Source organism: Garra rufa, chromosome 21 (genome assembly GCF_049309525.1).
Source record: "Garra rufa chromosome 21, GarRuf1.0, whole genome shotgun sequence".
Taxonomy (NCBI): Eukaryota; Metazoa; Chordata; class Actinopteri; order Cypriniformes; family Cyprinidae; genus Garra; species Garra rufa.
This window is the reverse complement of record NC_133381.1, coordinates 30,327,776-30,353,634: the sequence shown is the minus strand read 5'-3', so window position 1 is coordinate 30,353,634 and position 25,859 is coordinate 30,327,776. Positions and strand designations below refer to the sequence as shown.

At 39.0% G+C, this 25,859-nt stretch overlaps 2 protein-coding genes across 2 annotated transcripts; one reads left to right on the top strand and one right to left on the bottom strand.

Moving 5' to 3' along the window:
• The first annotated feature begins 244 nt into the window (after positions 1–244).
• entpd5a (ectonucleoside triphosphate diphosphohydrolase 5a) lies at positions 245–8,616 on the top strand. The gene is made up of 13 exons (XM_073827316.1): positions 245–962; positions 1,714–1,793; positions 2,259–2,402; positions 2,863–2,938; positions 3,451–3,486; positions 3,594–3,682; positions 3,776–3,855; positions 3,963–4,024; positions 4,106–4,207; positions 5,106–5,249; positions 5,355–5,411; positions 6,604–6,719; positions 6,943–8,616. Exons 1-13 carry the CDS (start codon positions 680–682, stop codon positions 7,024–7,026), a joined length of 1,353 nt encoding a protein of 450 aa, XP_073683417.1. The 5' UTR covers positions 245–679; the 3' UTR covers positions 7,027–8,616.
• A 1,940-nt stretch (positions 8,617–10,556) lies between these two features.
• Positions 10,557–25,708, bottom strand: coq6 (coenzyme Q6 monooxygenase). The gene is made up of 12 exons (XM_073827380.1): positions 25,239–25,708; positions 24,704–24,838; positions 21,871–21,929; positions 20,009–20,135; positions 18,620–18,750; positions 17,692–17,799; positions 17,487–17,549; positions 17,220–17,327; positions 13,564–13,766; positions 13,166–13,281; positions 11,412–11,578; positions 10,557–10,686 (listed from the first exon to the last, which is right to left on the bottom strand). The coding sequence occupies exons 1-12, from the start codon at positions 25,444–25,446 to the stop codon at positions 10,657–10,659; spliced, it is 1,455 nt and encodes a 484-aa protein (XP_073683481.1). The 5' UTR covers positions 25,447–25,708; the 3' UTR covers positions 10,557–10,656.
• Between the last annotated feature and the right edge of the window lie 151 nt (positions 25,709–25,859).

Sequence of the window (25,859 nt, the reverse complement as noted above, 5' to 3'; positions counted from 1 at the left end):
CAAGAAAAAGTGGTGAAGTAACAAGACTGGCCGTAAGTAGAAAGTAAAGCTGTAAGTTTTAATTAAGTACACCCATAAAATGTATTTTTAAACCAATGCATCTACTCCTAGCAATCCAGCTGGTTTTGAAGTCTTAATATATACTCTCTTTTGTTCTTCTGAAGACATTTTAGCTGCATCTGAGCCACTTCAGATGATGGGGGAGGGTATGAGAGGGTATTGCCAATTGGAACGCCTTGCACGTAATTATTGAGAAAGAAACTGCACTCTTTAGCAGGTATTCCATGTCCATTTTTATAAGTAAGGGGAGGGGATGGTGGAGGATGGATTTCAGAAGGCTTGCGATGACGAGGCTCAGGATTGGTGGATGCCGTTGTTTGGCATGGCCCCCTGCCAAGCACTTATGTCTTTATATACTGTAAACAGATGACCGACCAGTCCCGAGTGTGTCTCTGTGTTCACCCTCTGCTTCTGGCTCTCTCCATCTTCTCTTTCTTCTCTTCTTCATCTTTTCTGCAGACCTTTTCCTGAATCTGTACATACTCAAGAGTTTCTCTTAACAGGACCGGGCAAAAACAGCGATCACATCCTACTCCATAAAAACTCTTGAGTCACTTTTTCAAGAAACCGCCAGTCAAGCCTTCAGCTGTTTGCAGTGTCGGCGTGGGAGAAGGAAACCATGGCTCAGCAGATGTTGCTCTTGTCGGTGGTGTCCATGTGGCTTTTTGCTGGGTACTTTCTGGCAGAGGCAACATATTACAACCACCATATGTATAACCGCTACCGTGCGTTCAATCACCACTCCAACATGGACAATCAGCTTCCTCCAGAGGTACCTGTGGCAGCGGAAGCAGTGGCCCCTCGTCTGGTCAACTTCAGTCGCACCTTTTATGGGATCATGTTTGATGCTGGCAGCACCGGCACCCGTATCCATATTTACAAGTTCATTCAAAAAGACCCAGGTAAGTCTCTCCATGTCCTTTTCATATTCCTTTTTTTCACTCTGCTGTTCCCCACATAACTTACTTGCTCCTCTTGTAGCTAGAATTTGAATATTTTCCTCTCCTTATGTGTTGCTCTGATAGTCCTGACTCACATCCATGCTTCAGTGTAGCTTACACCATGAACTCAGAATGATCTTAAAGAGTCCCGCCTTGCAGACTCTGTGAACGGCTGCCCTCTCCATCTCTCTCTCTCTCTCTCGATCGCTTTCTCACTGCATCCCTCTCAGGTGCCTGTGGGTATAGCACGTCTACTTACTGTGTCTGTGTTTGCCATAGTTCATTCGCTGCATGGTGTGAAGGCAAACAGAAACACAGGGGTGGGAAGAAAAAAAGAGGGATGGAGAAAGTTGGGAAATAAGCAGCTGCATGTTCATTTAATAAATTGCAACCCTGAGCAATATGTTAAAGTCTATGGGTTTGAGCTGATAATGCAATAATCGGTTTCACAAAATAGCCATCAAACTGAGACATGGCATCACTCCTGATGATGTCAACTCTGAGCCTTGAGAAACTCTTAATTTGCCTGTCTGGAAAAATCTTGGTGGTCGCCATTTGTGGTAAACATACAATAACCAAATGTCTCTGCTCATGCGTAATAACCTTCGTAGTTGGAGTCGAGTTGCCCACAGTCCATCGCTAATGTGCACCTTCTAATAGCAGAGGTCTTCAGTTGTCCCCTCTGACATTTCTGTCTGTCTCTGTTCCACAGTGGAGCTTCCAGTGCTTGACAATGAGATGTACCATGCCGTGAAGCCTGGACTCTCAGCGTATGCGGATAAGCCTGATGTGGTAAGCCACTAACAACATCAGGGAACATGTTATTTCTATTACGTTCTAATGGCTCTGACTTTTTCCAGTCTTGTCTGTGCAATGCAGATGGAGAAAGAATTTTTTTTGTACATTCCACTGAAGACATCATAAACACCAAAAATTCTGTTTTCAGCATGGAATTTGAATTCTAGACTGCAATTATTCTTTAGTTTGTTTAAATGTCACAATTTGCCTTATGCCAGTATTCTACTGGTGGGTTATCTTCCTGTCCTCAACTATGTAACCACAAGCCTAGTACATTTAAACAGTTTATAATTCTACTCACTACTGAAACACCTCGTTGGTGGACAAAAAAAAAATTGTCGATTAACCTGATTATAGATCATGGTATTGTCACAGGACAGGACTAGGATGGCGTTTTTAGCTCACTTTGAGGAATTGTAGAATATTTGCAATAATATGTACATGTTTTTCATTCTTTAGGGTGGAGAAACCATTAGGCAGCTGTTGAAGGTTGCAAAGAAGACGATTCCCAAAGAGCAATGGATACAGACACCTGTGGTTCTGAAAGCAACTGCCGGCTTGCGCCTGCTGCCTCAAGAAAAAGCCAAAGCACTATTGGATGAGGTAAGGCTTTCTCTTCTTCACAGACAGTTTGTTAGAGAAACCAACCATCCCGAAGGGATACAAACCATGTTGTGTGTGAGGCAGAGAGAAAGAAAGACAGGAAAAGTAAGAGAGAAGAGACTGTGCAAAAGCAGCTGTTCTGAGGCTGTCTGGAGTTGAAGGGACCCAAATGCCTTTTGAATTATCGTATTCAACGCCACCACACCAGCCGCACTTGTGGTTTGTAGCTTGCCCAGTTTCAGACAAATTTGCCCAAGATTGATTCAGTGAACTTCCCGTCGACTCCAGATAAAAAGAGCTGGCTTGAATTTTTATGTTGTAACAACCAAATGGTTTCTTTCTTTTTTATAGTATACATTACAGAGGAACACATGAGTCATGAACCCTAGATTTCTTTACATTGTAGAGCTGAAATTGCACACTATGGTTAATGCGTGTAATTTCTGGTTTGTGTCCACAGGTCAAAGAAATTTTTGACGACTCTCCTTTCTTTGTGCCAAACAACAGTGTCACCATCATGAATGGCACCAATGAGGGTACTACAAACTTTCTTCTTAACAGATGTAAATTTAACTCATAATGCAGTGCACAGACTTTGAAACATCCTTTTTACACCAGCCTTCCTGTGTCTGTTATTGTGACAGTGACCTGAGTGTTTAATATAGCTGTCTGGATTAAATCTTGTCTGGAAGCCTCCTACGCTCAATATAAAATAATCCTCCACATTTTTTAATTTAAGTTGACATTCGGTTTCATGCAAACTCAGACATTCATGTGCTTGTCCTGTGGTTTTATGAGGTGTGACTAATTTCACATCTCAGACATGTTTAATTACCTGGGCTGGTCCTTGATGGCCCCAGTATAAGATGTATACTTTCTATGGAGGCATTAGCCTACAGTACATCTTAATGCAGTACTACTGAATTAAGTTATTACTAGTTATCAAAAGGTTCAGATAATGTCTAAATAACCATGTTATCTAAAGCGTAGACTCAATACTTAGTCTTTAAATTCTGCATCTCAACTGCATTGTTTCTCTCTTTTACAGGAGTCTTGGCATGGGTTACAGTAAACTTCCTCACAGGTACAGTCATGACTTAAGATATTGAAGTATTCAGTATACTTTTACATACTTTTAATGAATTTGAATAACTGATATTAAACAAGTTTATTGTACCCTTTGCACTGTAGGTCACCTGTATGCTAAAACAAGGAAAACCGTTGGGATCCTGGATTTGGGTGGGGGCTCAACTCAGATTACTTTCCTTCCTAGGTTAAAGGTATAATGATAAGACAAAACCACAGTTGACATACACAAGGTAGAATGTTTCCATAGTTTTTTTACATTGACATTGTTCTCTTCTCTTTCACAGAAAACGGTGATGTCTGCTCCTACAGACTACATTGCCAAAATCAACATGTTCAACAGCACTTATGAGCTGTATACTCACAGGTCAGATAACTTGACAATACAACAGTTATTTTGTGCCTTTCCAGACAATGGCCAACAATGTCAACAGCGGAAAAATGTCATCAATTTTGTGTTTTTCCAAATTGCAGCTACCTTGGAAATGGACTAATTGCTGCACGACTGCAAACTCTTGGTGCTCTTGGTGCTGATGGTAATTATTAATAAAATGTTTTATATTTTCGAATGTTTCATCATGGAGAATTACTTATTTCTCACAATGTTCAACCTTCAGGTCTTGACTGGAAAATTTTCAGAAGTTCTTGTTTACCCAAAAAATTCAGAGAAGACTGGAGCTTTGGTGGACTCACCTACAAAGTCAGTGGAATCCCAGATGGTGAGTGACCATGAATTTAGAATAAAGTCAGAATGTCACATTCATGTTGACTTCAAGCTTCCATTTATAGTCAGAATAAAACTGACTAAAACAGTTATTTGACACTTAACTTCTCAGGGTCTTTTTCTTTTTATTTCTGGCACCATAGAAATACTAACACAACAAACATTGTTTTTAAACAGAGAGAAAATAGTCAGTTCACTCAGTTCACTCATCAAATGATTCAACACTCTCTAACCACAGACATGCAAAAAAGATCACATGGTTGGCATTTTGCCTAGCCTTTTCTCCCTTCAGCAATGTTGTGGTGCAGAATTACCAGCTATGATGGGCCTTGTTAAACAGTCCATATGGCTTCCAACTGGTAGACCTGACCAGCCAGTTAGCTCCAGGTCATATGAAAGCTGCCTATTTGGAGCTTCCTGTGAGGAAACCTCTCCCTGAAGAGTTTGTGGCAAACCCTCAAACTGACCTCATATAGTTGTAAGGAGGCACTCTCCTTGAAATGCACACTCTCCATTCAAGATACCTCATATATCAAGCCTAGGGTTAAGGTGAAGTTATTATCCACCTCGCCATGGACCGCCCACAAAAGTCTTAATGTCTGTTTTTACACTGATTCTGGGTGTCCAACTGGAGGCAAAGTTGAGTTTACAAGGTACTGGGCATATATGGGATTGACAGTGCTGAGCAAATGTACCATAGCACAGCCTAAAAAACAAACTGGCATTGGTTGTTTCACATGTCCATCAGACTGACTGCTCCTGTCTAATCAGAGATTTCTTCTGAAAACTAATATTCAAAAGTCTGGCTAAATGAGCCAGGATAAAGTTTAAGGTTTAAGATATAGGGCAGTGGGGTAACAGAAGAATTAATACATCTGGTCATTTGTATGTAGGTTTTGCAGGGTACAAGTTGTGCTACCAAGAGATACTGCGGGTGGTGAAAGGGATTGTGCACCAGCCCTTTGAAGTCAAGGGAAGCAGCATCTTCTATGCCTTCTCCTATTACTATGACAGAGCTGTGGAGTCTGGTCTCATTGGTAAGTAAGACTACATTAGGAATAAGAATGAATACTACTGAATGTCCACAAATTATTCATCTTTAAAAGTTATGCTGAACAAACCGTATTTTCTCAATCTTCCAGACGGATCCCGTGGTGGTTCTGTGGAAGTCAGGGATTTTAAAAAGAGAGCCAAAGAAGGTAAGACTCTGGACGTTCTCCCATTCTCCAAAGAACACTCAGGTCAAAGTCCTGCCGCACACATTGCACAAACATAAACCCTCGGTGCTTATTTGCATTTGAGGTTCTCGACAATCACACTGGCTTCACAAAATGATAGCTCTGCCACCGCATAAACATAGGTTGCACCTCTCCCACACAAATACTTCTGCTTGCGTGTGTTCACCTTTTTTGTAACTCTCCGACCCGCTATCTCAGCTTTTCCATGCCCTTACTAGAGGATTACGCTATGAGTTCTTGTGCAGAATGTGACGCATATGTCAGTTTGAGACCTGAAACTGATTCATGGAATGTGGCTCACTTGGTAGATTGCGTCCGACACTAAATGTCCGCAGAGAAGATTTATCGCTAGGGGGAATGAGTTGGCGCCTCATGTAAGGCTATTATTTGTACACTGACACTGTCGCATGGTCTCGATGAACCACATTTGGCACCTAATGCCCAATATCTAACTGGAGGCAGGCAGGACTTAATGTCACACCCTTTGCGGGAACACCATCCCTCGTGATTTGGAGCACGATCAGCACTTGTGTACGACCTAGGGTATGAAATTATTCATTCCCACTTTCCTCCTCAACTCAAACTTTCACAAATCACGTTGTCAGCTGGAGGAAAAACAAAACATTGGGAAGACTTGTTTCACAAAGACGTGCCAGACGGTTGTAGCAAACACAGTACTGGTGCCTCAGTGTCCTACCTAATTTTCCCCAGACTGACACACCGTAGCCTGACAATCAACAGTCTGGGACTCACTGGATAGTGTATAAACTATGCTCTGATCTCATGTGCAACATAGGAATCTTTTAGTCTTTTAATCTTGTCTTGGATTTTTTATTGCCCAATTCTGTACTCACAGAGTTACTAAATATTTACATTTGCACATGCAAACCTTATCGCCGTGAGCATTGCTATGTGGTTGCAAAACTTTTCTAGGATGTTCTGGGTGGTTGCTACTTTACTCTAGGTAGTTCCTCAGTAAGCCAGCCAGTTTGAGGTATAACTGTAACAGACTATGTGGGACGAGAAATGCGTCAAGGTTTAATACTAAGGCTCAAGGGTTTATTCAAATCCCTAACTTTAAGTATGAGCAACAGTAACAGCTTCCCTTTGTAAGCACACCTAATTATTGTTCTTTTCTCTTTTTTTAAACAAGTGTGCAACAAGATGACTAAATACCGTCCGATCAGCCCCTTTTTGTGCATGGACATGACCTACATCACATGCCTGCTGAAGGAAGGATTTGGGTTCAAGGATAGCACTGTTCTGCAGGTGAGTGGAAAATATGAAAACATCATTTAAAAATGTGAAATTTACAGGAAATACATTATGGGGAAGACCTAAAATTAGTCTCAAACCTGTTTACAATCTTAGTGTTTGTACATATTTGAGCATACAAAAGTATACTGCCAAAAGCCTAAATTAACATTACTTGGCAGACAGAGAACCACAAATTAGGCAGCATAATGGATTAAGGATCTTCTTCTTTTAACAGCTTACTAAAAAGGTGAACAACGTGGAGACAAGCTGGGCACTCGGCGCCATCTTTGATCATTTCCACAATCTCAACATTCATTAAACCCTGCAGTCTTGCAGTGGATACTAGCATGAAGGGGGAGCACAGAGGTCAAACAGGGACACAACTCACCTGATGATGCAGCCCTTCTTTATCCTCCTCCATAACTCTTAAGTGAGTTTCAGACCTGCCCTGCACTGCAGCCCTGCACCACAATGCTCTCCCCTCTCATCAACTAAACACTTACAGAACTGTTCACAAAGAAATCACTATATTTTTGTAAAGATGGCCAGGCCAGCCTGCTATTTCTACTGTATGTTTACATTTTTTTCAGTTGTCGTCTCACCTGAGACACTGTCTGTCTGTCTGTCTAAGTTGGCAGTTTTCAAGGTTCGATGTTGAAAGCACCCATTTAAAGCTCTGGATTCATGCTGTTGTGCAGGATATTGTGCAGTGGGATACATGTAAAAACATTGTGTTTATTATTGTAGCTTCTGTAGCCTCTTCTACAGTAATCTAGTAGTAGTAATGCTTGAACAGTAGTGTAGTGCTGTTTTAGGTTACGGTAAATTATACTGAAATTTCCATTTAGTGCCCCTATCTAGCACGTAACACTTTAACGTAGCTGGTTCAGCTACAGCCATCTGTATGTTTTGGAAAGTTTTTTGGGATCAGCAGCTTAACCTAGGGTTAATTGGGCAGGTAGGGATAAGGACAAATTGTACATGTACAGTCACTTTACTTTGGGTACATGGGTGCTGATTTACGTATTAATGAATAATGCATGTATTTATGCTTATCTGTTTGTATGTTAAGAAGGTTTGCAAAGCAGAGCTGTAGAGTTGAGTTAGATCATTTTCAGAAGCATATCACTCTTGGAGAAATTCTATAGGGGCTTTTTTTTAAACCAAGGTTTAACCATCCATGGTTTTTAACACTGACTGGCATGCAGTTAAATACTCTTGAACTTCAGCCATAATCAAGTTAAAAAACATATAAATGTGTACATGGCTAAATCCTATAAATACTTAAAATAAATGACTACTGGTCAAAAGTTATTAAAGTAAACATTATACATTACTGTATTTAAAATGGAGTTATTTAAATGCCAACATGCAAAAAGAGTTTAGAGTACCTTGAACCTCATTTATGTCTTTAAACTTGGGTTGGTTATTGTGGATGGCTCTATTGTGGAAGTAATTTTAGGGGGTCATAATGTAGAAACGTTACTGCTATGTGTATGCAGAGATGCTCAGGTGTAATTGGGCAGAACTAGGTCAGATTTTGTGTTTAACGTGACAGGTATATACTGCTGACCGATTTAGGACCAAGTATCATGTTAAGTGTGTTTTGTGAATTATTGTACAAATATTTATTACATGGATACTTGCTAAAGATGCTGTGTGCCACTGTGTGCCCTTGTTAATCCATCTGCTTCTTTAAAAGCTGCTTTAGTATACCATTTTATGTATTTTACTATGTCTGTATATACACATCAGCGATGTACTTTTTTTTCCCCAGTATGCCATGAAATTATCATGTACTGCTTTACCATTTTAGAGGTATTCTTGACAGCAAATGCTATAAATATGCTTTCCAATTCAGTGTTGTGTATGAAGTGCTATTGTACATGAATAAAACATATAATAAAAACGTGTTGTTGAGTAGCTTAACTAAATGGGATTTCAAAGATACTACAAACTTATCTTGATCCATCAAGGACATAAAGCTAACTTGAGGTAATGAACATTACAGATATTTGCTTATTTTTCTCTCAAATAGTCTAGAATAGTGTTGACATAACTGCACTAACCGTAGTATTTACGTATATCAGAAACTATATAGACACGAAATACACAATAGTAAACATATAGACGATTATTATTGCACTTACCTACTCAGAATGAGATGAACGGATTTCGTTGTTGATCAAACTGGGAAATAAACTGAGAAGCAACGATTTACCTGTCAAGCCGTCCCCATTTTACACAGCGCTCGATTTAAATTCGCGCCAAAGATGAAAATAACTCCATCTAGATGTCAATAATCTCTTGTGTCTGTGAATTCTCGCAAGAGAAAAGGTAAAATAATTTGGTTAAACGGCTGCTAGTAGCTACGATCTGAAACGTTTATACGTCTTTATTAGTAGATTGATTTAGGACACTAAAATCCTATCCAAAAAATAAGTTTATGCCGAGATGCATTTTGCATCACTTAGCCTACTGTACAAATATTTTATTCCCAATGCAGCTCGTTTGCCTTACAATTTCTATGAGTAGTGAACCTCTTTGAAACCAAACTTTAGAAGACATTTTTGCTTTTAAAAAATGGAAGAAAAAAGTATCACCAGATAATACAATTCCAGCATAATTCAAATTACATGCTTAAAGGATTACTCCACTTCCAGAATAAAAAAAATACTTTTAATTTACTCACCCCCATGTCATTCAAGATATGAATGTCTAAATTTCTTTGTGACTGAAGAAATAAAGTTTTCCATACGGACTTCAGTGGAGCTCAACGGATTGAAAATGCAGTTTCAGTGCAACTTCAAAGGGCTCTAAACGATCCCAGCCGAGGAATAAGGGTCTTATCTAGCAAAAACAAATCTTTTCTTTTTAAGAAAAATTCATATTTATACACTTTTTAACCACAAATGCTAGTCTTTTCTAACTTTGCGATGCTCATGCGTATTCTGTGCATTCCTTTAACTTCAAAATCGCCCTACATCGCTGTTTTACCTTTTTTTGTAAAGGGCATTTGACCTTTTTTGCACGTTTACTTTGTAAACTGGGTTGGTACTTCTGCAGAACACATGCATCACAGAGCTAGACAAGACAAGCATTTAAGGTTAAAAAGTATAAAAAACGAATTAAAAAAAAAATAACCGATCATTTAGCAAGATAAGACCCTTATTCCTCGGCTGGGATCGTGTAGAGACCTTTGAAGATGCACTGAAACTGCATTTTTAACCTTCAATCCATTGAGCACCATTAAAGTCCACTATATAGAGAAAATTCCTGGAATGTTTTCCTCAAAGAACTTCAAAGAATTTCTTTGCTACTGAAAAAGGAAAGACATAAAATTTTGGACCCCAATGTCGTCCAAAATGTTCATTTTGGAAGTGGAGTAATCCTTTAAAGCTATGTAACATTATACCTTTGACTTGGGAAGCTGTGTTAACAGCTTCTCCACAACTTACACAGGCCACTTGGAAAAACCCTTTTACAACCAGTCCATCCCGGCACAAAACTGAATACATTAGGCCATACAATAAACAACATTCTGTGTTTCAGAGACAAGTCTTAGTCTTATGAACTGTGAATGTTTTCTATTCAAAAAAGGCTGATTATCTTTTAAATTACAGTTATTCTTTTTATAACAGGCCTTTATTTATTCTTTGTTGTTCAACTTTATACCATTCAATAGCCAATAGTATTAAAGTAACAAAGTCTAAGAAATGGTAGAACACATTTACATTCTACTAGCAAAGAAGGCAGAGCAGTAGGAGTTACATCTTATATTGATTTTATATAACATTTTCATATGGGTGATTGGAAAAGATGGCTTAAAAATGTTTTCCCACTAAGACAGAGGAATAAAATATATTTTATTAATTTACACTTATACAGTCCATGAACAAAATCTTCTAACATTAGAGATCCAGCAAACATCCAGTTTGCAGCTAGTGTTTTACTTGCTGGCGAAGGCCATGATCTGCTCCTGTGGATACAAGAAAAACAAAATATATAACTATGGGTAAGTGACTTCACACCTGATGCCTTATACACATCTTCCCACTTTTGATCGCAAAGGGTGACAAGTCCTCCTACATTACATTTGAGGCACATAAAGCGGCTGTAACGTCTATAATAGAAGCATCAAATGTGGGAGATATCCCTCAAGGCTTAAGACAAGTTACGGGCCCTCTGGTCGGAATCGCTTAGTAAAGGAATGAAGCCATTTCATAAGAGTGGCCTGTAATAAAAGGAGTGTGAAAACACAAGCCAACACCACCATGCACAGCCCTGCAACTCCACCCACACACTTTCGGTAACAGTAAATTTAGGGCTAAACATAGCCATAGTAGTAGCTCCTGACCATGTAAATTACAGGCACGGATAAGAGTAGAAAGGCATGTAATCAGAGGACAAGATGGGGGATGGGGTTAGAGAGGGGAAGAAGTCAAAGGAAGAGTGAAAGAGGGAGCAAAAGTTAGAGAGGTGAAAGAAGCCTAAAGCTGGAAGTGGAACAGAGCGGAGAAAGAGATGACAGAAATGAACGAGAACACGAGCGGACTGCCACAGAGCTGAAAAAAGAACAAGAATCAAAGTAATGGAATACGATGGAGTAAGGGAACAGATTGTCCAGTAATTTCACAGCATGACATAAAAATTAAAACTGACATTTTGAAGAAATTGTGGGAAGAGTAAAAGATGCGATCATACTTTAAGTGGAGGCAGAGCGTTGGTAGCCTGGAGGCCGAAGGTTCTTAGTAGAACCACAGGAGCGGCATTAGTGGAGTACAGTCTCTTCATGAGGTCAACGGCTGCCATCATAGGAAGATTGTGTCTCTGACGCTCAGTCTCAAACTCCAACAAGTGCTGCATGGCTCCTAGAGTTCAAATGATCAACAGTTAAACAGAAAAACACTGTTTTTTTTCTTCCTCTTCTACTTCAGAATTGGTTCTTTCTGTTATCCATTTGGGCTTGTTGCACAGAATTTACACCTGCAGAAATCTCTAGAGACTTACAGAATAGTCCTATGGCATCAACTTTTGCACATGCAGTTAAGGTCAAAAGTTTACATACACCTTGCAGAATCTGCAAAATGTTATTTTACCAAAATAAGAGGGATCATACAAAATGCATGTTATGTTTTATTTATTACTGACCTGAATAAGGTATTTCACATAAAAGATGTTTACATATAGTCCACAAGAGAAAAAAAAAAATACATTTATAAAAATGAACGTTTACATCCACTTGATTCTTAATACTGTTGTTACCAGAATGATCCACAGCAGTATTTTTTTGTTTAGTGATAGTTGTTCATGAGTCCCTTGTTTGTCCTTAAAGGTTAAACTACCCACTGTTCTTCAGGTCCCACAAATTCTTTGGTTTTTCAGCATTTTTGTGCATTTGAACGCTTTCCAACAATGACTGTATGATTTTGAGATTCATCTTTTCACACGGAGGACAATATGCAACTATTACAGAAGGTTCAAATGCTCACTGATGCTCCAGAAGGAAAAGCGATGCATTAAGAGCCATTGAAACTTTTTGAATTTGAAGATCAGGGTAAATTTAACTTCTAATTTCTAGGAAACATGAAAGTATCTTCTGTAGCTTCTTAAAGGCAGTACTACATGAAAAAATATGACACTAAATCTATGCACCATTCTGTTCAAAAGTTTACACCCTTGGCTCTCAATGCATTGTTTCCTTCTGAAGCATCAGTGAGCGTTTGAGACTTCTGTAAAAGTTCATTTTGTATGAGCCTTCATATGTTGGTAAAATAATTCACATTTCGGAGATTCTGCAAAGTGTGTGTAAACTTTTGACTTCAACTGTAACATGGCTTGCATTTGAATTTTTAAAAATACTTTTAAAAAGCTTTCAATTGGCAATATGAAGGTAGTGCTTTCTGATGTGTGATTTTTGATTTTCCTTCAAAATCAGCGGTTTAAAATCAAATATCTGCAATATGGACAAATATGGAAAATATAAGTTACTGCTCTTAAATACACATATATGAATTTCTAAGAAACTGATGTCAACAGATGTCAAGTTTTCCATTTGTGGCTGCAAAGAAATTTATGAGGAGTTCTTGGCAGGAGCGACAAGTAAAAACACTGTATACTGCTCCAGGACAACCAGTTCTTTTTACTAAAGATAACCCTCAATATAAGGATATGGAAAAGAGCTTATAAAAAACCACAGATAGCTCCACTGGGCTTTTCTGAACCAAAAGCATGCTACACCAGGTATGAAATACTCTAAGATCTTCCAAAAATTCCAAATCAGCAAAAGTGTCACGTTTCTTCAACGTGAGGCAGTACTTTGCTGTATAGCTTATATAATATACAAGTTTCTTATTAGATAAGCTTACTGCATGACTTCAAATGATGTATATATTTGAAAACTAATCTACTGAACACATACAATCAGCCTTGACTGCTGCTGATGCTCCAACACTTACCAAGGTCTTTTCCATTAAATGCTGCTTGGCTGAGAACTTTTGTGAGACAGGCCACATCGCCAAAGCCTAGATTGGCACCTTGGCCTGCTAAAGGATGGACTCTGTGTGCAGCATCTCTGAAATTAGAAAAATCAGAAAATATAGAGAGAAACCTTGAGTCAGGATCCAAATTTAACTTGACCGGCCAAACCTGCTAAAATTTCCTCCTTGTCGACTCTACATTACCCTAGCAATACATCATTACATAGGTTTGAAGTCTCAGACAACCACATAAACATTACTGCACTATAAACCCAACATATTGAAAGATTTCTCATTCACATTTACATGACTCTATACTTACGGGAAAAAAATCTTAAATTCCGAACAACAAATACTCTGCAACTTGGCAAACATACCCAATGATGGCCACTCTGTGACGGATGTATTCTGTGGCGTGACCCATGCCTAGCGGGAACATGACCCGGCTCTTTGGGCCAATACCTGCAACGCTAGGTGGAAGCTGACGTGCAGAGCCGCTGTCAGGCATCAGGACAGAAAGGGCCGTCCGAAATAGAGAGCCGGCAGTCTCCACCAGCTCAGAATGGTTCTCATTACTCCACTAAAGAGACAACAGATGGCAACAGAGAAATGATGTATGCAATAATCTCTAGCTCTTAAGCTGAAACTGGATGGAAGATCAGTAGAGAGAAGTAGAGAGCCAGTTACAAGACAATCATTAAATGGGTTTTCATCCAAAGCTGGAAATTTAACTTATGTACAAAATTAGAATATAGCATAAAACATTTGCGAATAAGCACTGTTTCCATCCAACCAGCTAGAGAACAAAATCGTCACTTCCTGATAAACTGCCACTAAATATCACTAAGAAAAGTAGGAGAAGCCAACTGAATATAATAATTTTCTTATATAATAAATTACTCAGAGCGAGCAGATGAAACAATAAATGATGTCATTGTTTTCAGAAGTGGATGCCTGCTCTTTGAGACCGCAATCATGTAAGATTGTTCAATTATACAGAGATACTTTGACGGCAGACTGCTCGGGCATTTAAGAATAACCAGATAGGTCCAATTACAATGAGGGAAAAAAAAATTTGATCCCCTACTGATTTTGTACGTTTGCCCACTATTTTAATGGTAGGTTTATGTTAACAGTGAGAGGCAGAAAAACAACAACAACAAAAAAATCCAGAAAAACACATAAAAAAAGGTTAAATTGATTTGCATTTTAATGAGTGAATTAAGTATTTGCTCCCCATCCATCAGCAAGATTTCTGGCTCCCAGGTGTCTTTTATACAGGTAACAAGCTGATATTAAGAGCACTCACTTAAAGGGAGTGCTCCTAATCTCAGCTTGTTAACTGTATAAAAGACACCTGTCCACAGAAACAATCAATCAATCAATCAATCAATCAATCAATCAATCAATCAATCAATCAATCAATCAATCAATCAATCAATCAGATTCCAAATTCCACTCATCCAGCTGTCCAAGGATGTCAGGGACAAGACTGTAGACCGACACATGGCTGGAATGGGCTACAAGATCAGCGCCAAGCAGCTTGGTGAGAAGGTGACAGCAGCTGGTGCGATTTACAAATGGAAGAAACACAAAATAACTGTCTATCTAATCTCCCGTGGTCTGGGGCTGATCACGACAACGGTGGAGAATCAGCCCAGAACTACACGAGAGGATCTTGTCAATGATCTCAAGGCAGCTGGGACAATAGTCACCAAGAAAACAATTGGTAACACTACGCCATGAAGGACTAAAATCCAGCAGCGCCTGCAAGGTCCCTCTGCTCAAGAAAGCACATAAACATCTGAATGATTCAGAGGTTGTGGTCAGATGAGCTCTTTGGCATCAACTCAACTTGCCATGTTTGGAAGAGGAGGAATGCTGCCTATGACTGCAAGAACACCATCCCTACCATCAAACATGGAGCTGGAAACATTATGCTTTGGGGGAGTTTTTCTTCTAAGGGGGCAGGACAACTTCACCGCATCAAAGGGACAATGGACGGGGTCATGTACCGTCAAGTCTTGGGTGAGAACCTCCTTCCCTCAGGCAGGGCATTGAAAATGGGTCATGGATGAGTATTCCAGCATAATAATGACCCGAAACACATGGCCAAGGCAACAAAGGAGTGGCTTAAGAAGAAGCACATTAGGGTCGTGGAGTGGTCTAGCCAGTCTCCAGACCTTAATCCCAAAGAAAATCTGTGGAAGGAGCTGAAGGTTCGAGTTTCCAATCGTCAGGCTCGAAAACTTAATGACTTGGAGAGGATCTGCAAAGAGGAGTGGGACAAAATCCCTCCTGAGATGTGTGCAAACCTGTTGGCCAACTACAGGAAACATCTGACCTCTGTGATTGCCAACAAGGGTTTTGCCACCTAGTACTAAGTCACGTTTTGGGAAGGGGTTAAATACTTATTTCACTCATTAAAATGTGAATTAATTTACAACTTTTTAAAATGCATTTTTCTAGATTTTTTTTGTTGTTATTTGGTCTCTCACTGTTCAAATAAACCTACCTACTGACATTTCCATCACTCGTTTCTGATGCAATACTACAAAATGGCCATAAAAACAGGGTGATCAAAACAAGACAATTGACTGCTGCTAATTTAATTCCAAATCCATGACTTGTCGTCAGCTTACACGTAAAAGGATAAACATCTTCCAAATGCACTAAATGAAAACACCACAGAAGTCCATAACTGTTTGCTCTAATCCAAGCAAATTTGAGAAATCATCCTGAATCTCAAAGGAGAAAAAATAGGGAACCAAGTGATTCTTAGTTCATTTTTTGATATTTATTATTTTCTGTCCCACTGAACTCTGAACTTCTCTCACCATTTGACAGGCTGCAGAAAAGGGCAGTAAAAAGCATTTTCCACTGTTCACTTTTGGCCTTAAAAATAACACAAAAATCTTTATTGAAACCAGAAATGAATATGGAACCAAAATGCACTTCAGAGGGGACGATTTCCACATGATGAACTAAAATTCTTATAGAGTAGAACATACTGTTCTTTAAAGCTATTGTATGACTTAAGAGCAGTGTTTTTTTAACTTGACTGATTTGCTAAAAAAAAAAAAAAAAAAAACATACAAAAATCTGCAATAACATCCAGTTTGTTGAAATTTCTGGAATCACAAATTAATTGTGGTTGATTCATATATCAGCACTCCCAGTTTCTGTCAATAAAGAAGTTGAAAATTGTGATGGACAATGGGAGACTTTTAAGTCAAAAGTGAGAACTAGTGCTTCAGAAGACTTGGAATTAGCACATGACTTGGATGGACTCCTTCAAATGACACTTTTATAGTGCTTTTTTGGTCCTTTTTGGATCACGACAGTCCCTGGTCACTGCTGCTTTTTATTGTATGGGAAAAAGCTGCGTAAACATGCTTCAGTGGAACACCGCAAATTTAAAGAAACAAAGTCATACGGGTTTAAAACGACATGAAAGCGAGTAAATAATCACAAATTTGTATAAATTACTGCTCTTTTTATCCTGAGATCGATACCTTCTTCCTTGTGTGCACTGAGAGCACTAAAGTCTTAAAAGACAGGTATTTCAGCAGAGATGCAAAAAGCATGCCTAATTAAAGTAAAATGCTGAGCAGGCCACAAATTTGAGTTTGGTCGGTAGAAAAAACATTCCGTGGAGTAATGACCAACACTGGCAAACCTTGGGCTTAATTAGCAAACCAGTTTTCATGGCAAGCGTGACTCAGATGCAAAGGCCTGTGACCAGTAAGGCCAGTAAAAATAGCCAGCTTGGGAAAAGAGGAGTTTCTTTGACGGAAACACAAACAAGAAGAAAAGAAAAAAGGGTGTGAGGGTCAGTTTGAGGCCACTCAGCCGAAATTAAAAGAGAATGCAGAGTACAGATATGACATTTCAATAAAAAAATTCTATCTTTGTTACGTTATTCCACATACCAAAATTAACTATTGCGATACTGCAATAGCACAGCACTCGTAAGGTGTTTGGTTTAGTGAGGTGGACCATAAGTGTGTCAACAGTGTCAGTGATTACTCACAAAGGCAGTGTTAATGGCATCCACAAAGCTCTCTTCATCCAGCTGTAGAAGTTCTTCAGCTTGCTGATGACTTGTGGACCAGACCAGCGAGCTCTCCGTGTCTGACAACTGCACAGCAGACACATACACCATGTCTGGGCTTGAGTACCATTAAGAACACATGTATTTTCCATTTGACCACTAAGTGATATCACGACAAACCAATGAAACGAATCAAGTACAACTGAGATCATTTACAAGCAAAATAAACTATTAAGGTCAGCTCACAGGAAGCATCGCGATGGGTCCGGTTGGTAGAAATCTCTGCCAGGCTACGTTATTCTCTGTGGGCTGAAAAACAATATTGCAAGGTTAATGCATTCAATGCAACCATATTTCTTCTGTAATGTGACATTTCTTACAGTATTTAAGAAGTTGGCAATTACATGATGAAGCAATATGATTTGAACTTCAAACTGAAGAATCATCATACTTCAGACAAATGCAGAACAGCGACGACCGCTGACTGGTCGTAATTCCATTTGACTGTGGGGATTCCCGCCTCCCTCCGCACCATTGAGTTTGGCCCATCAGCACCAATCTGAAAGAGCCAATCAAACCTACCTTAAAGGGTTAGTTCACCCAAAACTGAAAATTCTGTCATTAATTACTCGCCCTCATGTCATTCCAAATCTGTGAGAAATCTTCGAAACACAAATGAAGATATTTTTGATGAAATCCGAGAGCTTTCTGACCCTGCTTCGACCACAATGTAACCGACACACTCAAGGCCCAGAAAGGTAGTAAGGGCATTGTTAAAATAGCCCATGTGACATCAATGGTTCAACCTTAATTTTATGAAGCTATGAGAATATTTTTGTGCACAAAGAAAAACTAAAATAATGACTATTTAACAATTTCTTCTCTTCTGTATCAGTCTTCGATGCGCGTTCACGAGAGTATCATGACGTGTGGCATATGCATTCTGACGTAAAACCTGGATGTGCTGCACCTTGTTTACAAGCAGAGGAATGTTCCAATGGTACTCTTGTGAACGCGCAAAGACTGTCGAAGACTGACAGAGAAGAAATTGTTAAATCAAGTTGTTATTTTTGTTTCTGTGCACATAAAAATTATTCTCATAGCTTAATAAAGTTACGGTTGAACCACTGATGTCACAAAGGACTGTTTTTACAATGTACTTACTACCTTTCTGGGTCTTGAATGCACCAGTTGCATTGCTGTCTATGCAAGGTCAGAAAGCTCTCAGATTTCATCAAATATATCTTGTGTTCCGAAGATGAATAAAGGTCTTATGGGTTTGGAACAACATGAGGACGAGTAATTAATTAAGTAACTATCTCTTTAATAAATTGTTTTGTTTGTAATACTAAATGACACACTGCATAAATTCTACATACCAACAGCTTGGTGTGGAGACTCTTTCCATTAGCTAGAGTCACCTGAACCCAAGGGATGGACTCTGAGACATGGTACGGATGGGGCCAGGTGTACTTCACCACTTTTGTTCGGTACTGCACTCGAACATGGTCTGGTTTAGACATGAATCATAATTATAGCAAAACATCATTACACATTAAAATGCAACAAAAGAGCATTAGTCCAAATCTTGTTGAGCCCCACTTGCGAAATGGGAAAAAATCCAAACAAACAGGGTTTGGCTGTGACAAAGGCAAAAATTAGGGATCATCAAACCACCTCATAAAACACAAAGTTGTTTTCCTTTCTCTGGTTGAGGACTGCTAGCATTGACAATTCTCCTAATGGCTTTGGCAAGTCACCCATGGCTGACTAATGGTGTTTATCTAAAAGCAAAGCATGCAATACATATGAGCAGCTGCCAATATCCTGCACACAACAGAGAACGAAAGTAAAGGAAGCAGAAAATCCACTTTTCTTAGAATCACTGGCAGTCTAGAACATGAAAAGATCCGGAATTACGCCACTCTGTCCACAAAATTGAACACTAGTTCTTGCGCATGGATGAGAAATATTGGCATCTTGCTGATTTCAAAGCAGAGTAACGGAAAAAACCTGCTGGCTGATGCATGTACGTTTTGTTCAGTACTTCAGCAGAAATAGAAAACTGTTAAAAAGCACCAACTTGACACAAACACGTGAACACGCACGTGCTACCGCACATCTGTTAAACGTAAGATGCGTTTTAAAAAAGGCCTGTTTTTAAAAATATGCCATTTTACAGAGCATGGCATGGAAAAGCCAAATGCAGAGCCTTGGAATGGTTTAGTTAATTGCAACAACAAAACGTTACAGTAAAATGCTGTCCGTGCTCAGGCACCCCGAGCGAGTGAGATGCTACGGCTGGAAAGGAATGTGGTTTTTTTAAATGGGTCAATAGACCACTGCACGTGTCCGAACAGGGAGGTAATTCTCGTGGGGCTTCTGACTCCCACCAAAAGTAATGTGCTGGTGATTGAAATAGCAGGAAAAACACGGACACATCCAAAGAAGTGGAATCTTTAGGAAAAAACAGAAGAAGAAAGATGTTCAAAAGGAGTCCGAGTACAAATAAACACTTTGCCAAGGCAGGAAGAAATGGCTTGTGGTGACATCATTTGCCAAGCCATCCCTAAAACTAATTAACAGGGAGCCCACTCAACGCTCGAGAATGCAGGCCCCTGCTGGGGAAAGCATTTAACAACATGGAAAAAAGCAACGATCAAGCATATATCATCACAGAATGATCAAAGTTCAGTGTGCAAAGCAATGATTACAAAAACAAACACATAAATCGATCCATATATCAAACATCAAAATGTGTCGGTTACCAGAGAGAGTCTGCAGCTGCTTGGTGAGGGCAGCCACAATGACGTCGTTCTCAACGATGTATGCCATCTCGTCTTGCAGATTCTCCTTATCAAATGCAATCAGAGCATCTGAACAAGCATCCCAAACCTAAAGCAAAGGGCCAAATTATTGCTGTGGTTTACAACTCTATCCTTATGTGGCTGCTCGGCACTATTTATGGATTTCCAAAAGAGCACGTGCTTCATTGAACTTGAACACATCAAAGCCGTTTGAGTGAGCGAAGAGTTTTGCCAGATACTCTAACCAAACATCAGCCACCAACAGGCTTTGAGGTTGCACGGTTGACTTTCTAAACGCACTGGGGTGAGGCAGAAATGCAAAACGCCATTCTTCGTGGCGATTTATGCTCGTATTTATAGTTAAGCCAATAATAAATAACAAATACGTGAACATTACTGTCGAGCTAAGTTTGTTTCATCCAAGTTGCCTTGCAACTTAGTTAATAAAACACGCAGCTGGTTTTAAATGCAAAACGTCTTGCTGATTGATGCAGCTATTTTTTAAAAACCTAAAATGACTTGTAACTAAGCTGACTGGAAAACAACTAAACCCATGAGTAACATGGATTCAGAAAGACCGTTCTATCCTTCTTGTTATACAGCCATGCTAAAACCACTAATAGTAGTGGTTTTGCAATTTCTGATACATGGTTACGTGGAAGATTTAAAACGTGACCAACCCACAATTATAAGGATTTTACACATAGGAAAAACACAGCTGTTGATAACTTTTGGAGTTGCTATGTACTTGCAGTCGCTGCCAAATTAAAACGTCCCTTGCCAAAATGACCCTTTTAACACGGTCATTTCTGCAACAAAGATACCAGAAAAGGTTCAGACCATTATGGAGGGAAAAAATCTAGCTGATAACACTTTAGGGAAACTCCACGCTTTTTTTCTGGTACATGGCACTTCCCAAGCCAGCTTTAGACGCTTTTCTCCAACCGCTTGAATTTAATTGGAGGGCGAGAGGGAACCTAGAACTCGGTTCCTTTGCAATTTCATCCTTGTTTGGACATAAATGCACTCACAAACACAAAAAATCTTAAAGGATACAGGAAAGGTATAATGGGTGAGGTATATCACTATAAAGTGCACTCTGATGACACCCCTTAGTTTGCCCAGAAACCACAGGATTTCATTCTGGCAGTGAAAAAAAATCCACATCTTACAGGAGAAACCCCACCACAGCGTAGTAAACGAAGGGTCCTTTTACTTGCGATCTCCACAGCTTCTAACTCCTCTCCCTGCATCTCCCATGAATCTTCATAATTAGTAGACACAACTAGATTTATGTCATCCCGCTAAATAAGACTCTAATAGATAAACTGCGGCCACAAGCAAAACCATGCTTAACTGTCAGGTTGCGATGCAGAGTTTGAGGTTCGGTGTCTCTAATGTATGTTTTGTATTCGGAGGCTGTGGTTCTGTAGCATTAATTTATGGGTGGCTGCTTACAGTGTGATGAGGCAAACAACGATAAGCAAAACACGATACAGCTGTTTTTAAATGGAGCGCCTTCCTACTCTGGAAAATAAGCAGGTAAGGTCATGGTAAATGACTGTGTTGGTTACACATAATGTGTTTTGCTTTAGTGGTTAGTTGCTTTTAAATGATGCGAGTTTCTTTTGGTTTGATTTTTTTTTTTTTCATTTTCACTTGTAAAAGAGTAGTACTATACTGCTTTGATGAACATTTTGTGAAGTCTGTAGAAATACTGGAGTGTGTGAAATATAATTATCATTCTATAGAATATAGTACTGTTATTGCATAATGGCACCGCCCAAGTAATCACTGCATTATAACATACTGGTTTTACTGACCTGCATTTTATTATAAGGCTTGCATCTCATATTCACAATATGGTCCCAAGCACCAAGACCTGTAACAAAATAGGTCACAATTAAAAAGTTTATCCTTTATCATATTCAAAGAACAAAGAAAGAGCAAACTAAATATAGTACTGGAATAAAGTATACAGGGCAACAGAGAAAGCTACCTACTGACCCACTTCCTGGTGAATCTTTCATATACAAACATTATACTGTAAATAGGTTTAATGACAGGAGTGCCGTTTCAGAGCTTTGAATGGAACAGATGTACTCATCCTCACCACAGACCATGTGATTGGATTGTGCCTCCACATTACCCAAAGTACTGGTTCTAAATGATGCCCAACATTGCCCATAATGCAAACATGCATTCTGTGGACACAATCAAAAGCATATGTTTCATTCAACATAAAACACTGTGTAGCCTGGCAACTGAGGTCGGCTCAATGTCCACGGAATTGAATCTAGTACTGTCCCTCTAAAATCTATTGTTATCCTTTAGCCGATGTTTTATAGTTTATGGAAAACTACACTAAAAATAGACAAAAGAGAACAATTTCACTAAAAACAACATACTGTATATTATTAACCCAGTATATTATTAAAGGGATAGTGCACGCAAAAATAAAAATTCTGTCATTAATTACTCACCCTCACGTTTTTTCAAACCCATAAGACTTTTGTTTATCTTTAAAACATAAATAAAGATATTTTTGATGAAATCTGAGAGCTTTCTGACCCTAAACAGACAGCAACACATTCAAGGCTAAGAAAGGTCGTAAGGACTTTGTGTGCAGCGTCAGAAAGCTCTCAGATTTCATTAAAAATATCTTAATTCGTGTTCCGAAGATAAACTAAAGTCTTATAGGCAAGTAATTATTGACAGAATGTTCATTTTTGGGTGAACTAACCCTTTAAGTAGCATTCTTTTTATATTATTACAGTAATTATTAATATTTTAAATTTGATTTTATCTTTATACTTTGTTTTAATTTTAGTTTATAAAATTTAGGCATTTTTGTATTATTTCTACTTACCATTCATTTATACTTCATTTTTTAGTTTTAGTCATTTTAATACTTTAACTTAAACATTTATTAAACAACATTTCTAAAGTTTCATGTGTTATTTATATTGTATTTAATACCAGCTTTATTTCAATTACTGAAAATTATTTTAGTAGTTTTACTTAACAACTACAACTGTTCCCAACGAAGCTATCTAATATATAATTTTAGGAGACTCTGAATAGTGTACTAATTCTATGATGTATTTAAATTGTGCTTGTTGTCCATTTTTGAAAGACACAAGGGTGAATTAATGAAGAATTATGATTATTTTTGGATAAACTATTCCTGACAGATAAAATGCCTTGTAACGTTTTGTTATGTTGCAGCCTTAGGTTAAACTGCTTCAAATAGCTTTTTTTTTTACATCAATCTACAGTCTACACACCATATACAACAAAACTGTGACAACTTTGTAAATATATTTAAAAAAAAAACTGAAATACATTGCATAAGTATTCATACCCATAACTTAGTACTTTGCTGAAGTACCTTTACAGCCTCCAGGCTTTTTGGGTATGATGTGACAAGCTTTACACAAATCAGCATTTGGCAATTATTTGCCATTCTTCCCATCAACTCTTCACCTCTCAAGCTCTGTCAGTTTGGATGGGGACAGACGGACATTTGCTCTGCCTGGGCCACTCAAGGACATTCACAGAATTGTCTATAAGCCACTCTTGGTGTGTGCTTGGGTTCATTGTCCTGTTGGAAGGTGAACCTTCTGCCCAGCCTGAGGTTCTGAATGCTCTGGACTCGGTTTTCATTAAGTCTATCTCAGTATTTTAGTGCATTGAGCTTCCTTCTACTCTGAGTCCTTCAGTCCCTGCCACTGCTACCAGCACACTTTACTTTTGGGATGGTACCCTGCAGGTGATGAGCAGTGCTTGGTTTCCTCCAAACATGATGCTTGGAATTAAGGTTCATCAGACCAGAAAATCTTGTTTCTCACAGTCTGAGGCTCTTTTAGATGCCTTTTTGCTAATTCCAAGTGTGTTTTTATGTCTTCATCGAGGAGAGGATTTGAGTTTTTGCTACACCACCTTAAAGCCCAGATCGGTGGAGTGTTGCAGTGATGTTTGTCCTTCTGTAGGTTTCTTCTGTCTCCACATATGGAGCTCAACTAGAGTGACCATCAGGATCTTGGTCACCACTCAAAGTCCTTCTTTATCAATTGCTCAGTTTGGCCAGAAAAGCCAGCTCTAGGAAGTAGTTGTTTCGAAACTTCTTCCATTAAGGGTAACCAAGACTATATGCTTCTGTGAACCTTCAATGAAACAGAATTTTTTTTGAACGCTTCCCTAGATCCGTGGCTTGATACAATCCTATTTCTGAGCTCTACAGGCAGTTTTTTTTGTCCTCGGGGCTTAGTTTTTGCTCTGATTGCTCTGATTTTCAGCTGTTGAACATTTTATTAAGATGTTTGTCTTTCCAAATCATACCCATTAAATTGAATTTGCCGCTTGAAGTGTAGTAACATCTACAAGCAATATGAATGCTCTTAAGCTAAATTTCAACTGTCCCAGACAAGGGTATGAATACTTATGCAATGGAATCATAAGTATTTTTTTATATAAATATTTTGTTAAAAAACTGTTTTTTGCTTTGCCATTATGGTGTATGGAGTATAGAATGATGTAGGGAAAAATGTAATTTAAAGCAGTTCAAAATAAGGCAGCAACATATTCTCTATTGAACCCTATGAGTGTCATGTGAACCATACAGAATGAAATAAAAATGCACCACAAGGTCCATACCACTAAGAATTGTTGCTGAGCCTGGGCTGATGGAGCTGACCCTTGTACTGTAGGTCTCTGGAACCCTGTCCATCTCTTTTTTGTGACCAGATTCCAGCAGGAGTATCTTCTTCCCTGCCAAATTTGGATCTAGACCTGAAAAAAAAAAAAAAAAAACACAGCTTAAATGCATTCTTTCCAAGATCCTTTTTAAATCACTGTGATGTTGTTTCTTCTCGTATTTTGCCCATGCATTTGAATAAGAACTTAACTTAGTTTGCATAAAATCTGTGCGTTGATTGCACACTGCTTACTTTAGTATCCTACAGCATGAGAACGTCACATTGTTGTACAACCGCAATTGCACCCTTCACCTCCAGCTAAAACACTTTCATCAAGCAAAATAACAACTTCTCCTTTGCGTGAAAAGCAAGGGAGCAGGGGTAAAGAAAAGTCACGGGAAGGACTTTATTGCAACTGGGAAGTGTATGCAGCGTGGGAGAGTGGAGATGAGGGGCAAAAGTAGACTGGGTGCATGTCACGGACACTCACTCACCCAAAGAACATGCCATAGCGGTGCCCACCATTCCCCCGCCGGATATTATAATGTCATAGAGATCGTTTTCAGAAGTGCTGGATTCCTCATCGCGCTCGGAGGACGCGAATCCTCTACGCAGCGCTCGCACTCCATGGAGTGCCCTCTGTGCCACACACTGTCGTCCAATCCCGAGCACAGCTAGTTTAGCTTTCCCGAAAGTGAACATTCTAGCAGGAAAACAGACGTGAAGCAACTTGTTACAACTAACGAGGCTAAAAGAAAATAGCTAAAACTCTTCGTTATGTTTGTCCTGTTATTGACAATAACGGTGCTATATCTATCATCCAGCCATGTTGTTGATAGAATACGTAAGAGTTCTGTTTGCTACACTCCTTCCGGATTTTAAAAGCCACTGAAATTATGAAAATCAATTATGGACATTCCAAAAACATTTTATTTGTCTTCACTTCACAAGAGAAATGCATGTCACACACAGCACTAAAGAATGACAGCGTAAAAGTTCTGTCTTTTAAAGTACTTTCACTTCCCAGCTCTTGTTCAGAAGTGTTTAAGATGCTAGCATGGAAGTACGTTAGCATTAGCCCCATCTGCCGTCGTGGAGGATAAAGCCAAGTGCGT

Excerpts from the sequence above, each read along its gene's own strand:
- entpd5a (XM_073827316.1), top strand. The coding sequence starts at position 680 with ATGGCTCAGCAGATGTTGCTCTTGTCGGTGGTGTCCATGTGGCTTTTT. Across the intron at positions 3,487-3,593 it reads TACAGTAAACTTCCTCACAG|GTCACCTGTATGCTAAAACA; the intron begins GTACAGTCATGA and ends TTTGCACTGTAG. Across the intron at positions 5,412-6,603 it reads TAAAAAGAGAGCCAAAGAAG|TGTGCAACAAGATGACTAAA; the intron begins GTAAGACTCTGG and ends TTTTTAAACAAG.
- coq6 (XM_073827380.1), bottom strand. The coding sequence starts at position 25,446 with ATGTTCACTTTCGGGAAAGCTAAACTAGCTGTGCTCGGGATTGGACGA. Across the intron at positions 18,751-20,008 it reads GCAGCTGCAGACTCTCTCTG|ACCATGTTCGAGTGCAGTAC; the intron begins GTAACCGACACA and ends TGTCTAAACCAG. Across the intron at positions 17,550-17,691 it reads CTGTTCTGCATTTGTCTGAA|CCCACAGAGAATAACGTAGC; the intron begins GTATGATGATTC and ends ATTGTTTTTCAG.